The sequence below is a fragment of the Anomaloglossus baeobatrachus genome, chromosome 2, assembly GCF_048569485.1.
Source record: "Anomaloglossus baeobatrachus isolate aAnoBae1 chromosome 2, aAnoBae1.hap1, whole genome shotgun sequence".
NCBI lineage: Eukaryota > Metazoa > Chordata > Amphibia > Anura > Aromobatidae > Anomaloglossus > Anomaloglossus baeobatrachus.
This window is the reverse complement of record NC_134354.1, coordinates 278,688,125-278,710,413: the sequence shown is the minus strand read 5'-3', so window position 1 is coordinate 278,710,413 and position 22,289 is coordinate 278,688,125. Positions and strand designations below refer to the sequence as shown.

At 50.5% G+C, this 22,289-nt stretch overlaps 1 protein-coding gene across 2 annotated transcripts in view; it reads right to left on the bottom strand.

Annotated features, from left to right (window-relative positions):
- The window catches only part of LOC142289850 (uncharacterized), a 135,391-nt gene that overhangs the window by 105,268 nt on the left and 7,834 nt on the right, over positions 1-22,289 (bottom strand). For both annotated transcript variants that reach the window (XM_075333795.1, XM_075333796.1), the window contains exon 2: positions 14,444-14,542. In XM_075333795.1, coding sequence (XP_075189910.1) covers positions 14,444-14,524 — 81 coding nt within the window. In that variant the 5' untranslated portion in view covers positions 14,525-14,542. The remainder of the gene's footprint in view (positions 1-14,443; positions 14,543-22,289) is intronic.

The following is a 22,289-nucleotide window of genomic DNA, read 5'->3' as shown; positions in this document are numbered from 1 at the left end:
GGAAGTGCATGAGGCGCCTTAAGGAGTGCGACTGACCATGAAGGAGAGACTGTACCCCTGTCTGTAGTGACCGCTGCTTGTCCAGCGGAAGCTTCACTATCGCTGAGAGAGTATGAAACTCCATGCCAAGATACGTTAGTGATTGAGTCGGTGACAGATTTGACTTTGAAAAGTTGATGATCCACCCGAAAGTCTGGAGAGTCTCCAGCGCAACATTCAGGCTGTGTTGGCATGCCTCTTGAGAGGGTGCTCTGACCAGTAGATCGTCCAAGTAAGGGATCACCGAGTGTCCCTGGGAGTGCAAGACTGCTACCACTGCCGCCATGACCTTGGTGAAAACCCGTGGGGCTGTCGCCAGACCAAATGGCAGAGCTACGAACTGGAGATGTTCGTCTCCTATCACAAAACGTAGAAAACGTTGGTGCTCCGTAGCAATCGGCACGTGGAGATAAGCATCTTTGATGTCTATTGATGCGAGGAAATCTCCTTGAGACATTGAGGCAATGACGGAGCGGAGGGATTCCATCCGGAACCGCCTGGCGTTCACATGCTTGTTGAGCAGCTTTAGGTCCAGAACAGGACGGAACGAGCCGTCCTTTTTTGGAACCACGAAGAGATTGGAGTAAAAACCTTGCCCTTGTTCCTGAGGAGGAACAGGGATCACCACTCCTTCTGCTCTTAGAGAGCCCACCGCCTGCAGAAGGGCATCTGCTCGGTCGGGATGTGGGGAAGTTCTGAAGAACCGAGGCGGAGGACGAGAATTGAACTCTATCCTGTACCCGTGAGACAAAATGTCTGTTACCCACCGGTCTTTGACCTGTGGCAGCCAAATGTCGCCAAAGCGGGAGAGCCTGCCACCGACCGAGGATGCGGAGGGAGGAGGCCGAAAGTCATGAGGCAGCCGCCTTGGAAGCGGTTCCTCCGGTTGCTTTCTTGGGGCGTGAGTGAGTCCGCCAGGAATCTGAGCCCCTTTGCTCCTTCTGAGTCCCTTTGGACGAGGAGAATTGGGCCTTGCCTGAGCCTCGAAAGGACCGAAACCTCGACTGCCACCTCTTTTGTTGAGGTTTGCTTGATCTGGGCTGGGGTAAGGAGGAGTCTTTACCCTTGGACTGTTTAATGATTTCAGCCAATTGCTCACCAAACAGTCTGTCTACAGATAGTGGCAAGCTGGTTAAACATTTTTTGGAAGCAGAATCCGCTTTCCATTCTTTTAACCACAAGGCTCTGCGCAAAACCACCGAGTTGGCCGACGCCATTGAGGTACGGCTCGTAGAGTCCAGGACAGTATTGATAGCATAGGTCGCAAACGCAGACATTTGCGAAATTAAGGACTCCACTTGCGGCACTGCTGGACGTATGATAGAGTCCACCTGTGCCAGACCAGCTGAAATAGCTTGGAGTGCCCACACAACCGCGAATGCTGGAGCAAACGACGCGCCGATAGCTTCATAGACAGATTTCAACCAAAGGTCCATCTGTCTGTCATTGGCATCCTTAAGTGAAGCCCCATCCTCCACTGCAACTATGGATCTAGCCGCAAGCCTGGAGATTGGGGGATCCACCTTTGGACACTGGGTCCAGCGTTTGACCACGTCAGGGGGAAAGGGATAACGTGTATCCTTAAGACGTTTGGAGAAACGCTTGTCTGGATAAGCATGGTGTTTCTGGACTGATTCTCTGAAGTCAGCGTGGTCCAGAAAAGTACTCAGTTTACGCTTGGGATACCTGAAATGGAACTTCTCCTGCTGTGCAGCTGCCTCTTCTGCTGAAGGGGCTGGGGGAGAAATATCCAACAGTCTATTGATGGCCGCTATAAGGTCATTTACCATGGCGTCACCATCAGGAGTATCCAGATTGAGAGCGGTCTCAGGATTAGACTCCTGATCACCCTCCTCTGTCTCATCCCGCAGAGACTCTTCTCGCTGAGACCCTGATCCACGTGATGACGTGGAGGGTCTCTCCCAGCGAGCTCGCTTAGGCTGCCTGGGACTGTCATCTGAGTCAGAGCCTTCAGCCTGAGATGCCTGGGACCCCCCTGAAGCACGGATTAACTCCAACTGAGGGGGACCTGGGAACATTGACGCAGCAGTGTCCATGGACTGAGTAACTGGCCTGGCCTGCAAGGTCTCTAGGATTTTTGTCATAGTGACAGACATCCTGTCAGCAAAAACTGCAAACTCTGTCCCCGTCACCGGGACAGGGTTCACCGGTGACTCTGCCTGGGCCACTACCACCATAGACTCCGGCTGACGAAGTGGCACAGGGACCGAACATTGCACACAATGGGGGTCTTTGGAACCTGCCGGTAAATCAGCCCCACAAGCGGCACAAGCAGCATATACAGCCTGTGTCTTGGCACCCTTGCGTTTTGCGGATGACATGTTGTCGTCTCCTCAGAGCAATATAGGGTATACAGCCAAGAAGCGACCTTACAGTGCAATATATCGATATATATGGTATAGAGAAAAAAATACACCAATATAACACTGTGGCACTAGTGGGGCCAGCACTAATGTGCTGCTTACCGCCCGCTTAACGCGGGTGTGTGGTCGCCAGAAATCCCTTGTCTGGGTCTCCCAGAGCCTGTGTCCGTTCTCCAGCCAGATTGCATGTAGGAATGGCTGCCGGCGTCCTGTGGAGAGGGGCGGGCCCTGGGCGTGCTGCAGACAAAGAGCGGGAACTGGCGTCCCACTGTGCTCAGTGAGGGGGCTGGAGTATGTAAAAAAGACTCCAGCCCTCTGCGCTGACTATCGTACAGCGTCTCTCCCTTGCCCTGATTGACAGGGTGGGGGCGGGAACGAAGCGGAGCTAGGCCGCAAAAGCCGGGGACTAGATTTATAAGCGCCGCCGTCGTAAAAGCACGGTCGGCGCTAAGTCCCCGGCGCACTACAAGTCTCAGCCGCGCCGCCACTCCAGGGGCGGCCGGCGCGGCAGTCCCCAACACATAAAGTCCCTCAGAGAAACTGCAGAGACTGTAACCCCAGCGCGCAGCGCTACTGTCCCCGGCGCACTAGCACACCCAGCAAGTCTGGAGTGTGCGCGGCCTGTACATACGGGGACACAGAGTACCTGAATGTTGCAGGGCCTTGTCCCTGAACGGTACCCAGCTCCGTATCCAGCAGGTTCTACGGGTCTGTGGATGGAGCCCGGCCTCAGGGCTTGGGGGCCGGTAAGATCCCACTTCCTCAGAGCCCCTCAGGGGGATGTGGAAGGAAAGCAGCATGTGGGCTCCAGCCTCCGTACCCACAATGGGTACCTCAACCTTAACAAACACCACCAATATACTGGGGTGAGAAGGGAGCATGCTGGGGGCCCTAGTATGGGCCCTCTTTTCTTCCATCCGACATAGTCAGCAGCTACTGCTGACTAAACAGTGGAGCTATGCGTGGATGTCTGACCTCCTTCGCACAAAGCTTGAAAACTGAGCAGCCAGTGATCCCACTGGGGGTGTATAGCCAGAAGGGGAGGGGCCTTACACTTTTTAGTGTAATGCTTTGTGTGGCCTCCGGAGGCAGTGCTATACACCCAATCGTCTGGGTCTCCCAATGGAGCGCCGAAGAAAAACTCCGGAGTTAGCATTTTTATCTCGAAAATGGAACGAGATAGAGGAAAAAAGTGAATTACAAAGTTGTATGGCATCATCAATTCAATACTAATCGACACCTTGCATACAGAAATGCTATGATTAGAACATGTAAAACTCAAAAGGCTGCGGACGTGAAGCGATACCTCATGGAGACCTTCCTACATGTCATTGGGTATGGTGGCTGCGTGGAGTGGCCTCCACGCTCACCTGAACTAACCACATTGGACTTTTTCTGTGAGGTCACATGAAACAGCAGGTGTATGCGACCCCTCCACCAACATTGCAGGACCTAAGACAACGTATCATAGATGCTTGTACAAACGTGTCACCTACCATATTGCACAACGTGCAGCAAGATACAGTATGCTGTCCAGATGTGCATTGTAGCTGACGGCGGCCACTTTGAGCATCAAAGTTAAATGAGCGCCATATGCGTGACCAGCATTCAATGTTTTAGGGGCGGGTCATAGGTTTCATATCATAGCATTTCTGTATGCAAGGTGTCGATTCGTAATGAATTGATGATGCCCTATAATTTCTAAATTCACTATTTTTCTCTCTCGTACCGTTTTCATGATTAATATGTTGGAGCATCTGAGGAGGCCCTGTTCCCAAGTGTCTTGAAACGCAACCGAGGGTTCCCAAGCCGGAAAGATGGAAACTCTTAACCCTCGGGTATCAGGAATCAGCAATCGAGGAATCAGGTAGCGTGTTTTTATCAGGGAGTACGCCCTCCCATGCATCTGATGAGTTCTCCATACTTACATAAGATTTGACTGCGGCTCACAAAACAGGCGTGAGATTATGGTGGAATACATGCAGCCTTGAGGAGTACCTAAGGGCTGGTATTCTACCACAGGGGTTAAGAGTTTCCATCTTTCCGGCTTGGGAACAGGGCCTCCTCAGATGCTCCAACATAGTAATCAAACATGATCGGACGCTCCTTGCCACCACCAAGACCAATATTAAAGATCTGGAAGCCAAGCTTAGTAAATTGGATGATCAATCAATGGTTTCAGCTTTTCAGAGCAAACTTAATGAGTCTGTTGATCGCTATGAGCATGATATTATTGACAAAAAGCGTAAATAATTCCAGAGGGACCGTTCTGATTTTGACTTCAAAACCATCTTTAGATGGAAACGAAGGGAATTTTGTTACTTACCGTAAATTCCTTTTCTTCTAGCTCCTATTGGGAGACCCAGACGATTGGGTGTATAGCACTGCCCTCCGGAGGCCACACAAAGCATTACACTAAAAAGTGTAAGGCCCCTCCCCTTCTGGCTATACACCCCCAGTGGGATCACTGGCTCACCAGTTTTAGTGCAAAAGCAAGAAGGAGGAAAGCCAATAACTGGTTTAAACAAATTCACTCCGAAGTAACATCGGAGAACTGAAAACCATTCAACATGAACAACATGTGTACCCGAAAAACCACCAAAAATCCCGAAGGACAACAGGGCGGGTGCTGGGTCTCCCAATAGGAGCTAGAAGAAAAGGAATTTACGGTAAGTAACAAAATTCCCTTCTTCTTCGGCGCTCCATTGGGAGACCCAGACGATTGGGACGTCCAAAAGCTGTCCCTGGGTGGGTAAAGAAATACCTCATGTTAGAGCTGCAAAGACAGCCCTCCCCTACGGGAAGGCAACTGCCGCCTGCAGGACTCTTCTACCTAGGCTGGCGTCCGCCGAAGCATAGGTATGCACCTGATAATGTTTGGTGAAAGTGTGCAGACTCGACCAGGTAGCTGCCTGGCACACCTGTTGAGCCGTAGCCTGGTGTCGTAATGCCCAGGACGCACCCACGGCTCTGGAGAATGGGCCTTCAGCCCTGATGGAACCGGAAGCCCAGCAGAACGGTAGGCTTCAAGAATCGGTTCTTTGATCCATCGAGCCAGGGTGGCTTTGGAAGCCTGCGACCCTTTGCGCTTACCAGCGACAAGGACAAAGAGTGCATCCGAGCGGCGCAGGGGCGCCGTGCGGGAAATGTAGATTCTGAGTGCTCTCACCAGATCCAACAAATGTAGATCCTTTTCATACCGATGCACTGCATGCGGATAAAAGGAAGGCAAGGAGATATCCTGATTAAGGTGAAAAGAGGACACCACCTTAGGGAGAAACTCCTGAATGGGACGCAGCACTACCTTGTCCTGGTGGAACACCAGGAAAGAAGCTTTGCATGACAGCGCTGCTAGTTCAGACACTCTCCGAAGAGACGTGACCGCTACCAGAAAGGCCACTTTCTGTGAGAGTCGAGAAAGTGACACATCCCTCAGGGGCTCGAAAGGCGGCTGCTGGAGAGCAACAAGGACCTTGTTTAGATCCCACGGATCTAACGGTCTCCTGTACGGAGGTACGATATGACACACCCCCTGCAGGAACGTGCGCACCTGAGAAAGTCGCGCTAGACGCTTCTGAAAAAACACAGATAGTGCCGAGACTTGCCCTTTAAGGGAGCCGAGCGACAAGCCCTTTTCCAACCCAGATTGCAGGAAGGAAAGAACGACAGGTAACGCGAATGGCCAGGGGGATACTCCTTGTGCAGAGCACCAGGATAAGAAAATCTTCCACGTTCTGTGGTAGATCTTAGCAGAAGTGGACTTCCTAGCCTGCCTCATGGTGGCCACGACCCCTTGGGGTAATCCTGAAGACGCTAGGATCCAGGACTCAGTGGCCACACAGTCAGGTTCAGGGCCGCAGAATTCCGATGGAAAAACGGCCCTTGGGACAGTAAGTCTGGACGGTCTGGTAGTGCCCACGGTTGGCCGACCGTGAGATGCCACAGATCCGGGTACCACGACCTCCTCGGCCAGTCTGGGGCGACGAGTATGACGCGGCCGCAATCGGATCTGATCTTGCGTAACACTCTGGGCAAGAGTGCCAGAGGTGGAAACACATAAGGGAGCCGGAACTGCGACCAATCTTGCACTAAGGCGTCTGCCGCCAGAGCTCTTTGATCGCGAGACCGCGCTATGAAGGTCGGGACCTTGTTGTTGTGCCGAGACGCCATTAGGTCGACGTCCGGCACCCCCCAGCGGCGGCAGATTTCCTGAAACACGTCCGGGTGAAGGGACCATTCCCCTGCGTCCATGCCCTGGCGACTGAGGAAGTCTGCTTCCCAGTTTTCTACGCCCGGGATGTGAACTGCTGATATGGTGGATGCTCTTTCCTCCACCCACATCAGAATCCGCCGGATTGCCTGGTAGGCTTGCCGACTGCGTGTCCCTCCTTGGTGGTAGATGTATGCCACCGCTGTGGAGTTGTCCGACTGAATTCGGATCTGCTTTCCTTCCAGCCACTGCTGGAAGGCTAGTAGGGCTAGATACACTGCCCTGATTTCCAGCACATTGATTTGAAGGATGGACTCCTCTGAGGAGAGTCCTTGACCGTCTGAGAAGGGGGACGTTTCTTCTAGGGACGTCGACTTCCCATCCCATTGGCCAAGAATGCCACATTGGAGTGGACGCAGATGAAACTGCGCGAAATTGACTGCCTCTGCATGAGGCGTGTTAAGGAGTGTGACTGGCCGTGAAGGAGAGACTGCACCCCCGTCTGTAGTGAACGCTGTTTGTCCAGCGGAAGCTTCACTATCGCTGAGGGAGCGTGACACTCCGTGCCCAGATATGTCAGCGATTGGGTCGGTGTCAGATTTAACCTTGAGAAGTTGATGATCCACCCGAAACTCTGGAGAGTCTCCAGCGCTACGCTCAGGCTGTGTTGGCATGCCTCTTGAGAGGATGCCTTGACAAATCGACCGTCCAAGGAAAGATCACCGAGTGACCCTGAGAGTGCGGGACTGCTCCCACTGCTGCCCTGAACATGTTCAAACTCCGTAGGGCTGTCGCCAGACCGAAGGGCAGGGTTACGAACTGAAGAGGCTCGTCTTGAATAACGAAACGTAGCAAACGTTGGTGCTCTGGAGCAATCGGCACGTGGAGATAAGCATCCTGATGTCTATTGATGCTAGGAAATCTCCTTGAGACATTGAGGCAATGACGGAGCGGAGGGATGCCCTCCGGAACCGCCTGGCCTTCACGTGCTTGTTGAGCAGTTTTAGGTCCCCCACAATCAGATTGGAGGAAAAACTGTGTCTTGTTCCTGAAGAGGAACAGGAATTACCACTCATTCTGCCTGCAGAAGAGCATCGGCTCGGTGGGTAGGTGGGGAAGTTCTGAAGAATCGAGCCGGAGGCCGAGAACAGAACTCTATCCTGTACACATGAGACACGATGTCTCTCACCCACCGGTCTGTGACCTGTGGCAGCTAAATGTCGCCAAAGCGGGAGAGTCTGCCACCAACCGCGGATGCGGAGAGAGAGAGCTTAAAGTCATGAGGAGACCGCCTTGGAAGCGGTTCCTCTGGCTGCCTTCCTTGGGCGTTATTGAGCCCGCCTGGAATTTGAGCCCCTCTGAGCCTTTTGAGCCCTTTTGGACTAGGACAATTTGGACCTGCCCGAGCCTGGGAAGGACCGAAACCTCGACTGTCTCTCTCGGACAGCATTAATAGGGTACTTCGCAATGCAGACATTGCGAGGATAAGGACGCTACCTGCGGCACAGATGTACCTGTGCTCAAGACCAGCTGCGCAAGACCAGCTGACATAGCTTAGAGTGCCCATACGGCTGCGAATGCCGGAGCAACCGACACGCCGATAGCTTCATAGACAGATTTCAACCAGAGGTCCATCTGTCTGTCAATGGCATCTTTAAGTGAAGTCCCATCTCCACTGCAACTATGGATCTAGCCGCAAGCCTGGAGATTGGGGGATCCACCTTTGGACCCTGGGTCCAGCGCCTGACCACGTCAGGGGGAAAGGGATAACATGTATCCTTAATACATTTGGAGAAACGCTTATCTGGTAAGCGTGGTGATCCTGAACTGCTTCTCTGAAGTCAGCGTGGCCAGAAAAGTACTCAATGTACGCTTGAGATACTGAAATGGGATTTCTCCTGCTGGGAAGCTGACTCCTCCACTGAAGTAGCTGGGGGAGAGATATCCAACATGCCATTGCTGGACGCTATAAGATCATTCCCCATGGCGTCACCATCCGGTGTATTCGGATTGAGAGCGGTGTCAGGATCAAAGTCCTGATCAGCTACGTCTGCCTCATCATACAGAGAGTCCTCTGCTGTGACCCTGACTAGTGATGAGGCCGAGTGCCGCTCCCAGCGAGCTCGCTTAGGCTGTCTGGGACTGTCGTCCGTGTCAGAGCCTTCACCCTGGCAAGATTGCCCATGGCCTGTCTGGACTGCAATTCACAAGCCGAAACTGCAACACCGTCCCTGCCCATGGACAGGATTCACAGGTGGTTCCTTTGGCCACCTCTAGTAGAGACCCCGGCTGACCAAGTGCTACAGAGGAGCATTGCACACAACGGGGGCCAGTGGAACTTGTCGGTGGAACAGTATCACATGCAGTAAAAGCAGCATAGAAAGCCTGTGTTGCTTTTTTGCTGCTGTAGTCTAGCCAGCTAGGAGCATATAGCCGAGAATAGCGACCGTACAGTGCAATGTATAGCATACAAGCATAAAGTACAAATGAGCCCTTCAGCACATGCAATATGAGCAGCTTAGAAAGCCTGTGCCTTGGCACCCTTGCGTTTTTGCTGCTGTAGACTAGCCATCCAGGAGAATATCTCCAAGAGTAGCGACCGTACAGTGCAATGTATAGCATACAAGCATAAGTACAAATGAACACTGCAGCACATGCAATACAAGCAGCCTAGAAAAACTGTGCCTTAGCACCTTTGCTTTTTTGCTGCTGTAGTCTAGCCATTCTAGGAGAATATAGCTAAGAATAGCGACCGTACAGTGCAATGTATAGCATACAAGCATAAGTACAAATGAACACTTCAGCACATGCAATACAAGCAGCATAGAAAGCCTGTGCTTTAGCACCTTTGCTTTTTTGCTGCTGTAGTCTAGCCATTCTAGGAGAATAAAGCCAAGAATAGCGACCGTACAGTGCAATGTATAGCATACAAGCATAAGTACAAATGAACACTTCAGCACATGCAATACAAGCAGCATAGAAAGCCTGTGCCTTAGCACCCCTGCTTTTTGCTGCTGTTGTCTCGCCATCTAAGAGGGCATATAGCCAAAAATAGCGACCTACAGTGCAGTGTAAGCTAAAATACAATGGACACAGCGGTATTTAGTGGGGTCAGCACTTCAGGTGCTGCTTACCGCCCGCCTATAGGCGGGTGTGTGGTCGCCAGAGTCCTGTGACTGGTTGCCCAGAGCTTGTCTCCGTTTCTCCAGCTCGGACTGCAGGAATGGCTGCCGGCGTCCTTCTCCAGCTCGTGTGACGAGGGGCGGGCCGTGGGCGTGCCCAAGGCAAGAGCGGGAAACCGGCGTCCCACTGTGTCCAGTGAAGGGGGCTGGAGAATGCAAAGCAGACTCCAGCCCTCGGCGCTGACTTTCTGTACAGCGTCCCGCCTCTCCCCTGACTGGCAGGGCTGGGGGCGGGAACGAAACGGAAACTAGGCCGCAAAGCCGGGGACTCGAGTAATAAGCGCGGCCGTCCTATGTGCACGGCCAGCGCGGAGTCCCCGGCGCACCACAAGTCCCAGCCGCGCCACAGTGTAAAAACACCCAGCAGCGGCCCGGCGCGGCAGTTCCCAAAACATAAATTCACACAGCAAAGCTGCCGTGAATAATAGCACGAGCGCTCCGCGCTGTTGTCCCCGGCGCACTAGCACTCCCAGCAATGCTGGTGTGTGTGTGCGCGATGTGTACGGGGACACAGAGTACCTTAATGTAGCAGGGTCCTGTCCCTGACGATACTCAGCTCCGTATCCAGCAGGGTCTCTGGGTCTGTGGATAGAGCCCGGTCTCAGTGCCTGGAGACCTGTAAGATCCCACTTCCTCAGAGCCCCTCAGGGGGATGGGGAAGGAAAACAGCATGTGGGCTCCAGCCTCCGTACCCGCAATGGGTACCTCAACCTTAACAAACACCGCCGACATAAAGTGGGGTGAGAAGGGAGCATGCTGGGGGCCCTAGTATGGGCCCTCTTTTCTTCCATCCGATATAGTCAGCAGCTACTGCTGACTAAACAGTGGAGCTATGCGTGGATGTCTGACCTCCTTCGCACAAAGCAGAAAACTGGTGAGCCAGTGATCCCACTGGGGGTGTATAGCCAGAAGGGGAGGGGCCTTACACTTTTTAGTGTAATGCTTTGTGTGGCCTCCGGAGGGCAGTGCTATACACCCAATCGTCTGGGTCTCCCAATGGAGCGCCGAAGAAATAAGGGGAACAATCGTCAGACTAAACCCGCTAGGACCTATCTGGCAAATTCCCAGGGACACGCCATCTCCAGGGATGCCAGTTCCAGTGATTTTTTTTGTCTACAACCGGCAGCGATCCAGACACAGGACCAGACGAGGGGGACGCAATAGGGGCTTCCGCAGGAAGAACCACCAGAAATCGGAAATATACACATTACAAACAAGGCGCGAGGCCGAAGCAACGTCCTGGAGTCTTTATATTCCAACATTAGGCATGATGAGGGAATGCATGCGGTCACGTACTTTTTGGATGCACAGGGACACTCTGACCGAATGCACGATTCCTTTCTGATTGACATTCTGGACTCCATGCTCAATCATAATTATTTCCTGTTTGACAGAGAGTTCTATAGACAAACTTCAGGCGTGGCGATGGGTATGCGATGTGCGCCTGCCTTCGCCAACCTGTTCTTAGGATGGTGGGAGGCTACTGTTGTGTTCCCCTCTGAACGGTTGCAAAGTCTGGTTCGCCACTGGTGTCGATATATATCGACGACATTTTCTTTATCTGGCTTGGGACGGAAGATGAATGTGGGGACTTTATTTCATCCCTCAATAATAACGTAATTAACATCTTTTTGACCCACAACAGTTCACGCATCAGTGTGTCCTATTTGGATTTACAAGTCTAGGTGAAGGAAGATGGTTTGTCTACTACCCTGTTCCAGAAAAAGACAGCAACTAATAACCTCCTGGAATATAACAGTTTTCATCCACAGCATATTAAGAACGGGGTCCCCACAGGTCAGTTTCTTCGTATCAGACGTAACTGTTCCGAAGATAGTGACTTTCGTCAAGAGGCCAAATTGCTTACCAACAGGTTTCTTGCCCATGGATACCCTAAAAGGGTTTTGTCTAAAGCTTATCAACGTGCTTCTTTGGAGACACAGGCTTCTCTTGCTGTTGGTACTACTGGGTGGACTGACGGTAAGGCCAGATTCATCATCACTTTTAATGATCAGTGGAACAGAATTAAGAACATACTACACAATCGGTGGCCGGTTCTGACCACGGATATACAAACATCAGATGTGGTATGCTCATATCCCCAGATTACAGCACGCAGGGCACCCAATTTAAGAGACCTCATTACTAGAAGTCACTTTGTTAGGCCGCTGACCAGACTTCATCGGGGCATTGTCCTCAGAGGGTCTTTTCCCTGTGGGGAATGTAATGTGTGCAGTTTCATGCACCCTACACCCAATGTCTTTAGAAACCCACAAGACTCCAAGGATTACGCCATTATCAGCTACATAAATTGTAAGACCAGGGATATGATTTACTGTTTCTTATGTCCTTGTGATAAGGTCTACGTGGGACAAACAATGCAAGAATGTCGCAAAAGGATTCAGAAACACTTTTCTAACATCAATTTGGCTGCGTCTGACCTGAAAAAAGGCAAGTTTGTTACTTCGGTGGCTACCCATTTCTTAGTTCACCACCAGGGAAGCACACGTGACATTCGGGTGTTTGGCCTACAGAAGTTTGTCGGGAATGGCAGGGGAGGCTCATGCCATAAGTGGCTACAGCAACATGAATCCAAATGGATTTTGCTTTTACGCACGGTTGCCCCTGCAGTTTAAACAAAGAACTTTTGCTCACAGGATTCCTTGGATAACCTGGCTCTTTGACTTTTGGTACTGATCTCTTATTACTATAATATTAATAAAGACCACTTTTTTGCCATCCCTAGGTCTCTGCACCTTTCCTGGCATCAAGTTACCCTCGGTGTTCTAAAGAAAATGATTTCTTAATTTAGAAGATATCTTGTCTCATCAACAAATATGAATTATGCCGTGTCGTATTATCAACATTGGATCTGTTGTCGTCGGATCCTTTTGCCTTGGAAACTACATGCTATGGACTGTGCCTGTTCATCTGTGCCCTGCTTCCTGCTTGGATTTCAGCTAGCCCTGCTCACCCATTTGGATGCCCCTATGATTTCATGTCCTCTTTAGGACTTCCCTTCAACTGTATGCCCTATTCCGGTTCTTTTATGTTTTGATAAATACATTTTCTAACATAATGTTCATCCTTAACCGGTTTTGTGTTTACCCTTTGTGTTTTTTTTCTCTCCATGTTGTGTGGTGTTGGTTCCGCATTCTGAACCTTTCAGAGTTCAATCCCCTTTATTGTTTTGTGTACCCTTGTGATGTGCGGCCACACATGGTTTCTCTAGGGTTTGCATTTTCCTCCCGGTTATACATATGGGTTCTACTTGACTTCTGAGTGAACCTTGGTGTACCTTTTCCATTGTCCTTTTGACCACCTAGGCACAGTTTCTCACAGTTCTCAGATGCATAAGTTTCCTCAACATATACAGGGGTAGTAATCATGTGTACCCCCTTATGTTCCATTGCTTTTTCCAATGTCTTCCGCCCCGGGGCTTTCTTGTTTTTTGTGCATTTCCTTCATGTGCAGATCAATGCTACTCTGCACGTGTGGGAATATGCTCACTATCCTCCAATTTACAACCATCTTAATTATTGTCCATCTTAGGATGGTTGTAATATGTTGCTAGTGTTCAATTTTTTATCTACCAACACTTATGCAATATATTGCCTTATTTGTTTCTTATGGCATCTAATGAGCTACACACTCCTACATCTTTCAGCACCAAGCTGACCTCTGCCATACACACTGACACTTTCCCTTGTGTATATGCGGTAGTTGTGCCTGCATCCTGCCCTGTGCCATTACGGTCGCTGTGATCCCATGCTTTTGTCCTATCCTGCTCTCCGTCCACCTGCTACTGCGCACGTGCCCGCACTTCCTGTTCCATGGCTCGGGCTGTGCCAGCGTCCACAAACAGGTGATTATAATATTATCTTTTGTTATAAACATATATATAAGCCTCTTGAACCTTACATCCCCACACTTTCCCTGACGAAGCTGCAGCAACAGCGATACGCATGGGGCTTGGCTGCACACCCGCTTACCCACCTTGGTCTCATGACACAGGAGCTCCCTCCCCTGGCCGCTCTGCTCTTGCATCGGTGTTCTTACCAGGCTTTCTCTCCATCTCGCTCTGCAGCGGTCCAGGCGTCCCTGTGTCCCTATCAATTCTTATGCAGAGTTCCTGGTTGGCCACTTTTTCCTCCAGGTTTGCGGGTAATTCCCAGAGCCTTCTGTTATTTCAATCTTCTATTCTCTAGTTTTGCTCTAATCTTATGATTGCACTACCATTTATGTAGGTACTAATGACCAGCATAGCTTTTGTCTCGTTATTCGAATTGTGATTGTATTGTCATTTGGCTACAGGGTTGAATAATATAATTGCCGGTCATAGATGTGTCATACTGGGGTTCGATACTTCTGTGATCTATTATTAACACTTGATTGTTTTGCACCGTGATAATATTACCATATGAGGTTATTTGAGACCATGGGTTACAGGGTGTGTAGTCTTGTATTTTAATTGATTTTACTGTTGTTCAATAATGGTTTTTGTATTATCACATTATACTGTCTTGTGCTTGTGTAACATCTTTTTCTCCCCTTTTTCATAGTTTCTAAAACAAAGAATTTAATTTTTGAGGCCTGCATTTGTGGTATGAGGGAAAAAAAATACTAACCTTCTCATATATGGCCATCATTCGTATGTGAAAGTTGTGCTGGCTTCTTTCCAGACGTGTTTTGAAAGGAACTCCATCCATTTTCTTACTGTCAGGAGTCTATTGAAATGAACAGATACAAGATGGCTATTGTCAAATAGTGCTTGTAATAATGAGCACTTTACTTATTAAGATTGGGAGCTATTCATGAGATATTAACACTTCTTTTGCCTAGGAGGCTGACCACCGCGGTTGTTTAGCTTGCAATTACTGCGCTGAAGCTGGCCAGGAAAACGTAGTAACAGCCTGATCCAGTGATCCTGGACAACTTCTAGCAGCAGTGGGCCGGTCGCCATGGCAAGGAGGCGTAAACATAAAGTAAACTATTATAGGGAAACAGTAAGGTTGTGTGCGCACGTTGCATTTTTTCCTGCATTTTGGGCTGCGTTTAAAACTGCACTGTCATTGACAAAATGCATGTGTTTTGCTTCCCCAGCAAAGTCTATGAGAAGTCAGCAAATTCCATGCGCACGTTGCTTTTTTTTAGGCCTCTTTCATACGTTTGTGAAAATCACGCACGTTTTTCACGGACGTGCGAAAGGTGCGTTTTCCCCTCCGTGAACCGTGTTTATGGCATACGTGTGTTCTCCGTGTGTTATCCGTGATAACACACGGAGAACGGGAACTTTCTGCTCACCTGTCCCTGGCATCGCTGTCCGTGGTGCTGATCTTCGGTCTCTGGTCCTGCCGCCTCCCCGCTGCTGCAGCTTCCGGCTGCAGTGAAGTGAATATGCAATGAGCATAATGAGCGGCAGTCGGAAGCAAGTGACAGCAGCAGCAGAGACAGGAGGGCTGGAGAAGGTGAGTCAAGTTTTTTTTTCTGAGACACGTGGGTTTTCTCCGGCGCGTGTCACACAGAACACCTCCGTGTGGTCCGTTTGCGTTCTGTGTGACACCCGTGATGCCGGGGAAAAACGGACATGTTGACGTGTGGAGCACACGGACACACAAATGCTCCACACGTATACACGGTCCATGGCAGAACACGCACATGAGCGCAGACCCATTGATTTTAAAGGGTCTACGTGTGCCCGTGTCTCGGTACGTGAGGAAAAGGACCAAACAAGTACCGGAGACAAGGACGTGTGAAAGAGGCCTTAGGCACCGTTTTGGATGCCAAATATTTGACAAAATCGTTGAGTAAAAAAAAGCAGCATGTCACTTCTTCAGTGCATTTTGGTAGCATTTTCCACCCACTGTTTCTGTTGGTCAGTCGGAGGAGAGGGGGGGAGAGGAGAGGAGAAGAGAGAGGAGGGGGGGGGAGGGGAGGGGAGGGGAGGGAGAGGGGGGAGAGGAGAGGAGGGAGAGGAGAGGGGGGGAGGGGAGAGGTGGGAGGGGAGAGGAGAGGGGAAAGGGGGGAGAGGGGAAAGGGGGGGAGGGAGAGGAGGGGGAGGAGAGGAGGGAGAGGAGAGGGGGGGAGGGGAGAGGGGGGAGAGGAGAGGGGAAAGGGGGGGAGAGGGGAAAGGGGGGGGAGGGAGAGGAGGGGGAGGAGAGGAGGGAGAGGAGAGTAGGGAGAGGAGAGGGGGGGAGGGGGAGGGGGGTGAGGAGAGGGGAGAGAGAGGGGGGAGAGGAGAGGGGAGGGGGGAGAGGAGAGGGGAGGGGGGGAGAGGAGGGGGGGAGAGGTTCCTTTCTCGTTTCTTGTGGTGGCCCCACTTACAGAAGAGACGTTCAAAATTACGTTACTTCATGTGAAGTCTGTGCGAGATTCAAGACTCCACGTTCTTCACCTACAGGTCTATTACAGCCCCTACCTATTCCATCCCGTCCATGGGGTTCCATTGCAATGGACTTTATTGTAGAATTGCCAACCTCCCAAGGGAAGAACACTATTTTGGTGGTGGTGGACAGTTTAACGAAAGCAGCTCATTTTATCCCCTGTGTCGGCTTACCCACTGCAAAACAGACATCTGACCTAATCATTCAAAATGTGTTCCGTTGCATGGAGTACTAGATGAGGTTATTTCTGATCGAGGGGTGCAATTCACTTCAAAGTTCTGGCAGAATTTTTGTACGGCATTAGACATCAAAGTTAATCTTTCTTCTGCCTTTCACCCCCAGACAAATGGACAAACTGAGCGAACCCAACCAGACCTTGGAACAGTATTTCTGCTGTTTCATCTGCCATCTACAAGATGCCTGGGTGGATCTTCTCCCACTGGCTGAGTTTGGCTGCTTTCACACATCCAGTTTTTGCCCTGCAGCACAATACGGCGCTCTGCAGAAAAAACGCAACCTTTTTTTTGCCGCCGGTTGCGTTTTTTCCCGCATAGACTTATATTAGCGCCGTATTGTGCCGCATGGCCTTGCGTTGCGTCCGGTTTTTGCAGGATGCGGCATATTTAGCGCATGCGACGGCCGGATGGAACGTTGCCTGGCACGTTTTTTTGTGCGGCGAAAAAAACGCATCGCGTCGGATCCAGCGCGATTCACAATGCAAGCCTATGGACGCCGCATCGGCAAAAACCGCCGGATGCGGTTTTTTGTACTGAGCATGCTCAGTATCAAGCTGCATCCGTCAAAAACCGGACGAGCTGCATGGGAAAAACTTATGCAATGGATCCGTTTTTTTCGCCGCATCCGTTGCATAGGTTTTTGAGCCGGATTGTGCAGCTCAGCACAAACCGGATGTGTGAAAGCAGCCTCTTCATATAACAACTCTCAGAGCGCCTCCACTAAACAGTCTCCTTTTTATGCTAATCTAGGCTATCACCCTAATATTCTTCCTCGCCTTCCCATAGATTCGCCCTTACCAGCTGTGGCTGACAGAATCTCTTCGCTACAGCAGAATCTTGATCTTCTAAAGGAGAACCTGGGCTCAAGAGAGGTATAACAAAGCAGCTGATATGTTTCGTAAGCCTGCACCAGCCTTCAAGGTAGGAGATTTGGTCTGGATATCAACCAGAAACCTTAAGTTGAGAATTTCATCATCTAAATTGGGACAAAGGTATGTTGGACCCTACAAGATCACTAAGATTGTAAGTGCTGTGGCTTGTCGTCTTCAACTGCCCAGAACTATGAGAATCCATCCTGTGTTTCACGTTTCTCTCCTAAAGGCAGCAGTACCTAATACATTTCCTGGACGTTCTCCTTCCCCTCCTGATCCAGTGTTACTTGATGGTCAGGAAGAATTTGTAGTGGAGAAGATCCTGGACTCAAAGGTTGCACAGAAATCAGCTACAATACCTGATTAAGTGTCAGGGCTACTCATCGGAAGACAACACTTGGGAACCAGTTGACAACATCAATGCTCCCTGCTTACTCCGCCAGTTCCATCAGAGATACCCAGACAAGCCTGGTCTGGGGCCGTCCAGTAGCTGTCCCTAAGGGGGGAGTAATGTGAGGATTTCTGACTTTTTGCCTTGTTTTGACATTTTGCTTTAATCTGTTTTTTCTTCATTGGACATCAAGATGTCCTTCCTGTTCTGTTGCCCTCACCTTTGCCCTCCTCACCTTTGCCCTCAGTCAATATGGATTCCTCAGCTTCTATGTTCCCGCCCTGTTCCCTGCCAATTACCTGCTTAAGCCATCTCAGCTGATGGACCAGTGTTTCTGAATCCTGCTTGCAGTCTGCCTGTAACCTGATCTCCTAAAGTCTTTGGAAAAACTACTTTTCTGCCATCCTCTGTTTTGAATCCCTGGAACTCGTGTCCACACAGGAACCTTCTGCTCTGCCATGGATATTTACAAGTACAGTAAAGAGGACTGAATTATACTTTGACACTTCTGCTGAACTTTGAGGATCCATTCTTGCTTAATTTGTTCTCAGCCTCTGCACCCTGCAACTGTTTAACCCTTCATGTTTTGTGCAATTACTTGTATGAAGTAATACAAGAACTGTTTAGCGTTTAAAGCTGTGTCTCTGTGTTTGGCCGGGGCCACACGGGGACTACTGCGATCCCCTTGCATGAGACTCGGCTCGTGCTGGCAGTACAGCAGAGCCGAGTCTCATGCTTGTGTCCTTGCAACTGAGGTCCGTTCGTGCGAGCAGACCTCAGCTGCGGGGGGGCGGGCCGGCACTCAGGAGGGGAGGGAGGGATTTCTCTCCCTCTCGCCTGTGTAGCCGGCTATAGACATTCTCGCACTGCACTGGCAGTACACCGGTGTACTGCGAGTGCAGTGCGATTTTTCTCTTCGCCCCATTCACTTGAATGGGTGCGAGAGAAAGAGTCTCGGATTACAATCGCAGCATGCTGCGATTGTTTTCTCGGTCCGATTAGGGCTGAGAAAATAATCGCTCATGTGTGCTGACACACAGGCTAGAATTGGTCCGAGGGGAATGCGATGTTTTATCGCACTCCACTCGCACCGATTTTCTCGCCGTGTGGCTTAGGCCTTTCCCTTGTACTAGACTCTATACAAACAATATTTACCGTAACACCTTACAACAGTGCCCCCTAAGGCTGACCCCCTGCATTTTTAAGGCACTGACTGACAACCCCAATTCCAGACCACCCTGGACTGCAGAATCGTGTGAACAGGGGCCTCTTCCCCCGGGCAACGACCTGTAGAGGAAGGAATTTCTGTCATACTCTGTTTATAAAAACTAGGGGGAGAAGATTTCCTACTACTTAAGAGTGGCACCAGGTTCGAGGAAAACTCCGATTCTCTAACCGCTCCTCTTAAAATCCAGGCCGTAGATGGAGGCCTGAACCTGAGGATGAAGAAGAGGGCCCTGTCCAATGTAAGCAGTGAGGTGGCGCCACCACGTGGCTGAGGCTAAACTCTGGCTTTTTGAGTGGCATGCTGTAATAGCTACCTGTATTCACGATTTTGTTGTCCGTGATATATAATGTTGTTTTTTGCAAAGTGCTCTAATGGGCTGTATGTTGTCACGCTCCCCGGGTCCTCTGCTCCGTTCCCCGGGTCCTCTGCTCCGCTCCCCGGCTCACCTACCACGCTCCCCGCTCTCCAGCCTCCGGTGCCCGTACCTCCCAGGCCCCCTGGTCTCCGCTCCCGGCGCCCGACGGCTTCCCAGTCCCTGGCCGTCTCCCCTGCGTCCTCCCCTCAGCTTCCTGCCCTGGCTTCTGGCACCCGGGCCGCGCGCATGCGCATTAGGGCGCGCGCGCGGTCACTGACCCTTTCTTAAAGGGCCAGTGTCAATTAACAGGAAATGAGGCACACAGGTACAGGGTATATAGGGGGTTAATGTCCAAGGGAGCGGGGCCTGTTCTTCGTGTTTTCCCAAGCTAGGAGTCAGGTCTCCTTGTGTTCTGTGAGATACTTACCTCTCTGTCTTCTAGAGCCGATCCTGCATCGCCATCCGGTCCTGCGGTACCTCGAACCCCGAACGCTGCCCATCTGCCATCCTGACAGTCCGTACCATCTCGGATCCCTGCGGTGACCCGTCATCTCGCTCCAACGGTTCCGGACCCCGCCTGACACCATCACGGCTTCCGAACCTGAGCTCCGTCACCCGAACCACCATCAGTGACCTCGTGGTCCCAGGGACTTCTCCATTTTCTCCCAGTGCACGGACTGTCCTGCTACCTACAGTGCTCCGGCTACCGGACTCCTTTCCCTCATCCGGGAGTTCGGCCCAGTGGATCCACCTCCAGGGTCTACCCGTCCATCTGGCCCTAACATATGTTTATATGGAAATTTAAATAAAACATTGAAAAGAAAGAATCGGGCCCTGAAGGAGAAGAGTCTGTCTCCCCCGCAGGATCCAGACCTCTTCGTGAAAACACCACTTCCCTGACCGATGCGACTGAGGAACTTTTCTCCCAGTGCACGGACTGTCCTGCTACCTACAGTGCTCCGGCTACCGGACTCCTTTCCCTCATCCGGGAGTTCGGCCCAGTGGATCCACCTCCAGGGTCTACCCGTCCATCTGGCCCTAACATATGTTTATATGGAAATTTAAATAAAACATTGAAAAGAAAGAATCGGGCCCTGAAGGAGAAGAGTCTGTCTCCCCCGCAGGATCCAGACCTCTTCGTGAAAACACCACTTCCCTGACCGATGCGACTGAGGAACTTGGCAGCTGCATTGTCCATCCCCCTGATGTGTAGAGCTGTAAGAGACAATAAGTGGACTTGAGCTAGGGAGAATATATGGCGTGCTAGCCTCATTAGGGTGGTTGACCGTGTACCCCCTGGTGAATGATGTGTGACACAGCTACCCCCTGTTGTCCAATAGGATCCGTACATGGCGACCCGCTAGCAGAGGAGAGAGCAGAAAAACCTTTCTCAAGTGCACAGTTCCCCGACTTGGAAGAACCCCCCGACACCCCCAGCCGACTACGCTGGCATCGGTCATAATATCCAAAACCGGTAGTGCCCATGGAACGCCGACCAATAACTCTGGTCAGACCCCTTTTTTTTGTTTTTTTAATTAAAAATAGGGACCTATCAATCTGCACAACAAATACTTGTGGAAGTGTGTCACGATATGAAAAGGAGACTTCTGAGGACATTAGAAGATGAATTGTTGCTCATCAGGGTGAAAAAAAGGTTACAAAACCCATCTCTAAAGAGTTTGGACGTCACAGGTGGAGCATTGTCAGCTCTGTTTCATCAGTCTGTATAGACAGCGTCTATACAGAGTGAGAAGCAGGCTGACACTGAGGCCAGAGTTCCACTTGCGTATGATTTGTGCAGTCTCGCATCTCCATCACCCGACACGGACTGACATTGTCCGGACACGAGCGCCTCAGCATACATGGAAATACATGCAGCCGACTGCTTTTGTCAGGAGAGTGTGTGGCCGTACCAGGTCATGCCGCTGTGACACACAAAGTTCAATCGAGTCCATGAGCCATGGACTCGGGTAAACCCTGAGGTAACTGCGAACAAGGACGAAAACAGCTGAAGACTGCCGAGTGACAAACAGTGCAGTGAATACCACCGTAAGTTAACAGGACCTTCAATGACGTCATAGCGATGTGACTAGTCTGTAAGCCAATGTCTGTACAACATTCACACCAGACTAGTCACATGGCAATGACGTCATGGAAGGTCCTTTATTCAGTGGTGCTTACCGGGCGGCACAGCACTGATCGGACATGGAAGCAGAAGCGGCCGGGAGACAGTCTGCAGGACGTGTCCTGGGACCTGTATGTATAATAATAATAATGTTTTTTAATGTGTGGAGTTTTTTTTATTATTACAGCCCCCGGACCCGAACTGTAACACGAGCTTCCCAGAAAGCTAGTGTTCGTGATCGTGTGCATGAACACTATGTTCAGTACGAACCCCGAACTCTACAGATTGAATTTGCCCATCACTATTCAGGACTAAACAACAATTACCGAAAATGTTTAGGTACAATTATTGCTGCACAAAGGGATCACATCATGGACTGAAAACAATTGATAACGTATGGGCGGCATGGTGGCTCAGTGGTTAGCAGCGCAGTCTTGTAGCGCTGAGGTCCTGGGTTCAAATCCCAGCAAGGACATAATCTGCAAGGAGTTTGTATGTTCTCCCTGAGCTTGCGTGGGTTTCTTCTGGGTACTCTGGTTTCCTCCCACACTCCAAAGATGTAGAGATCGATTGTGAGCCCCATGGGGACAGAGCTGATGTATGTAAAGCGCTGTGGAATTAATAGTGCTATATAAATGATTATTATTACTACTGTATTTTTCGTTTTATAGACGCACCCCAAATTTTAAGAAAAAAAAAGAGAATTTTGTTTACTTACCGTAAATTCTTTTTCTTATAGTTCCGACATGGGAGACCCAGACCATGGGTGTATAGCTTCTGCCTCCGGAGGACACACAAAGTACTACACTAAAAAGTGTAGCTCCTCCCTCCGAGCATATACACCCCCTGGATGACCAAATCTAGCCAGTTTAGTGCAAAAGCTG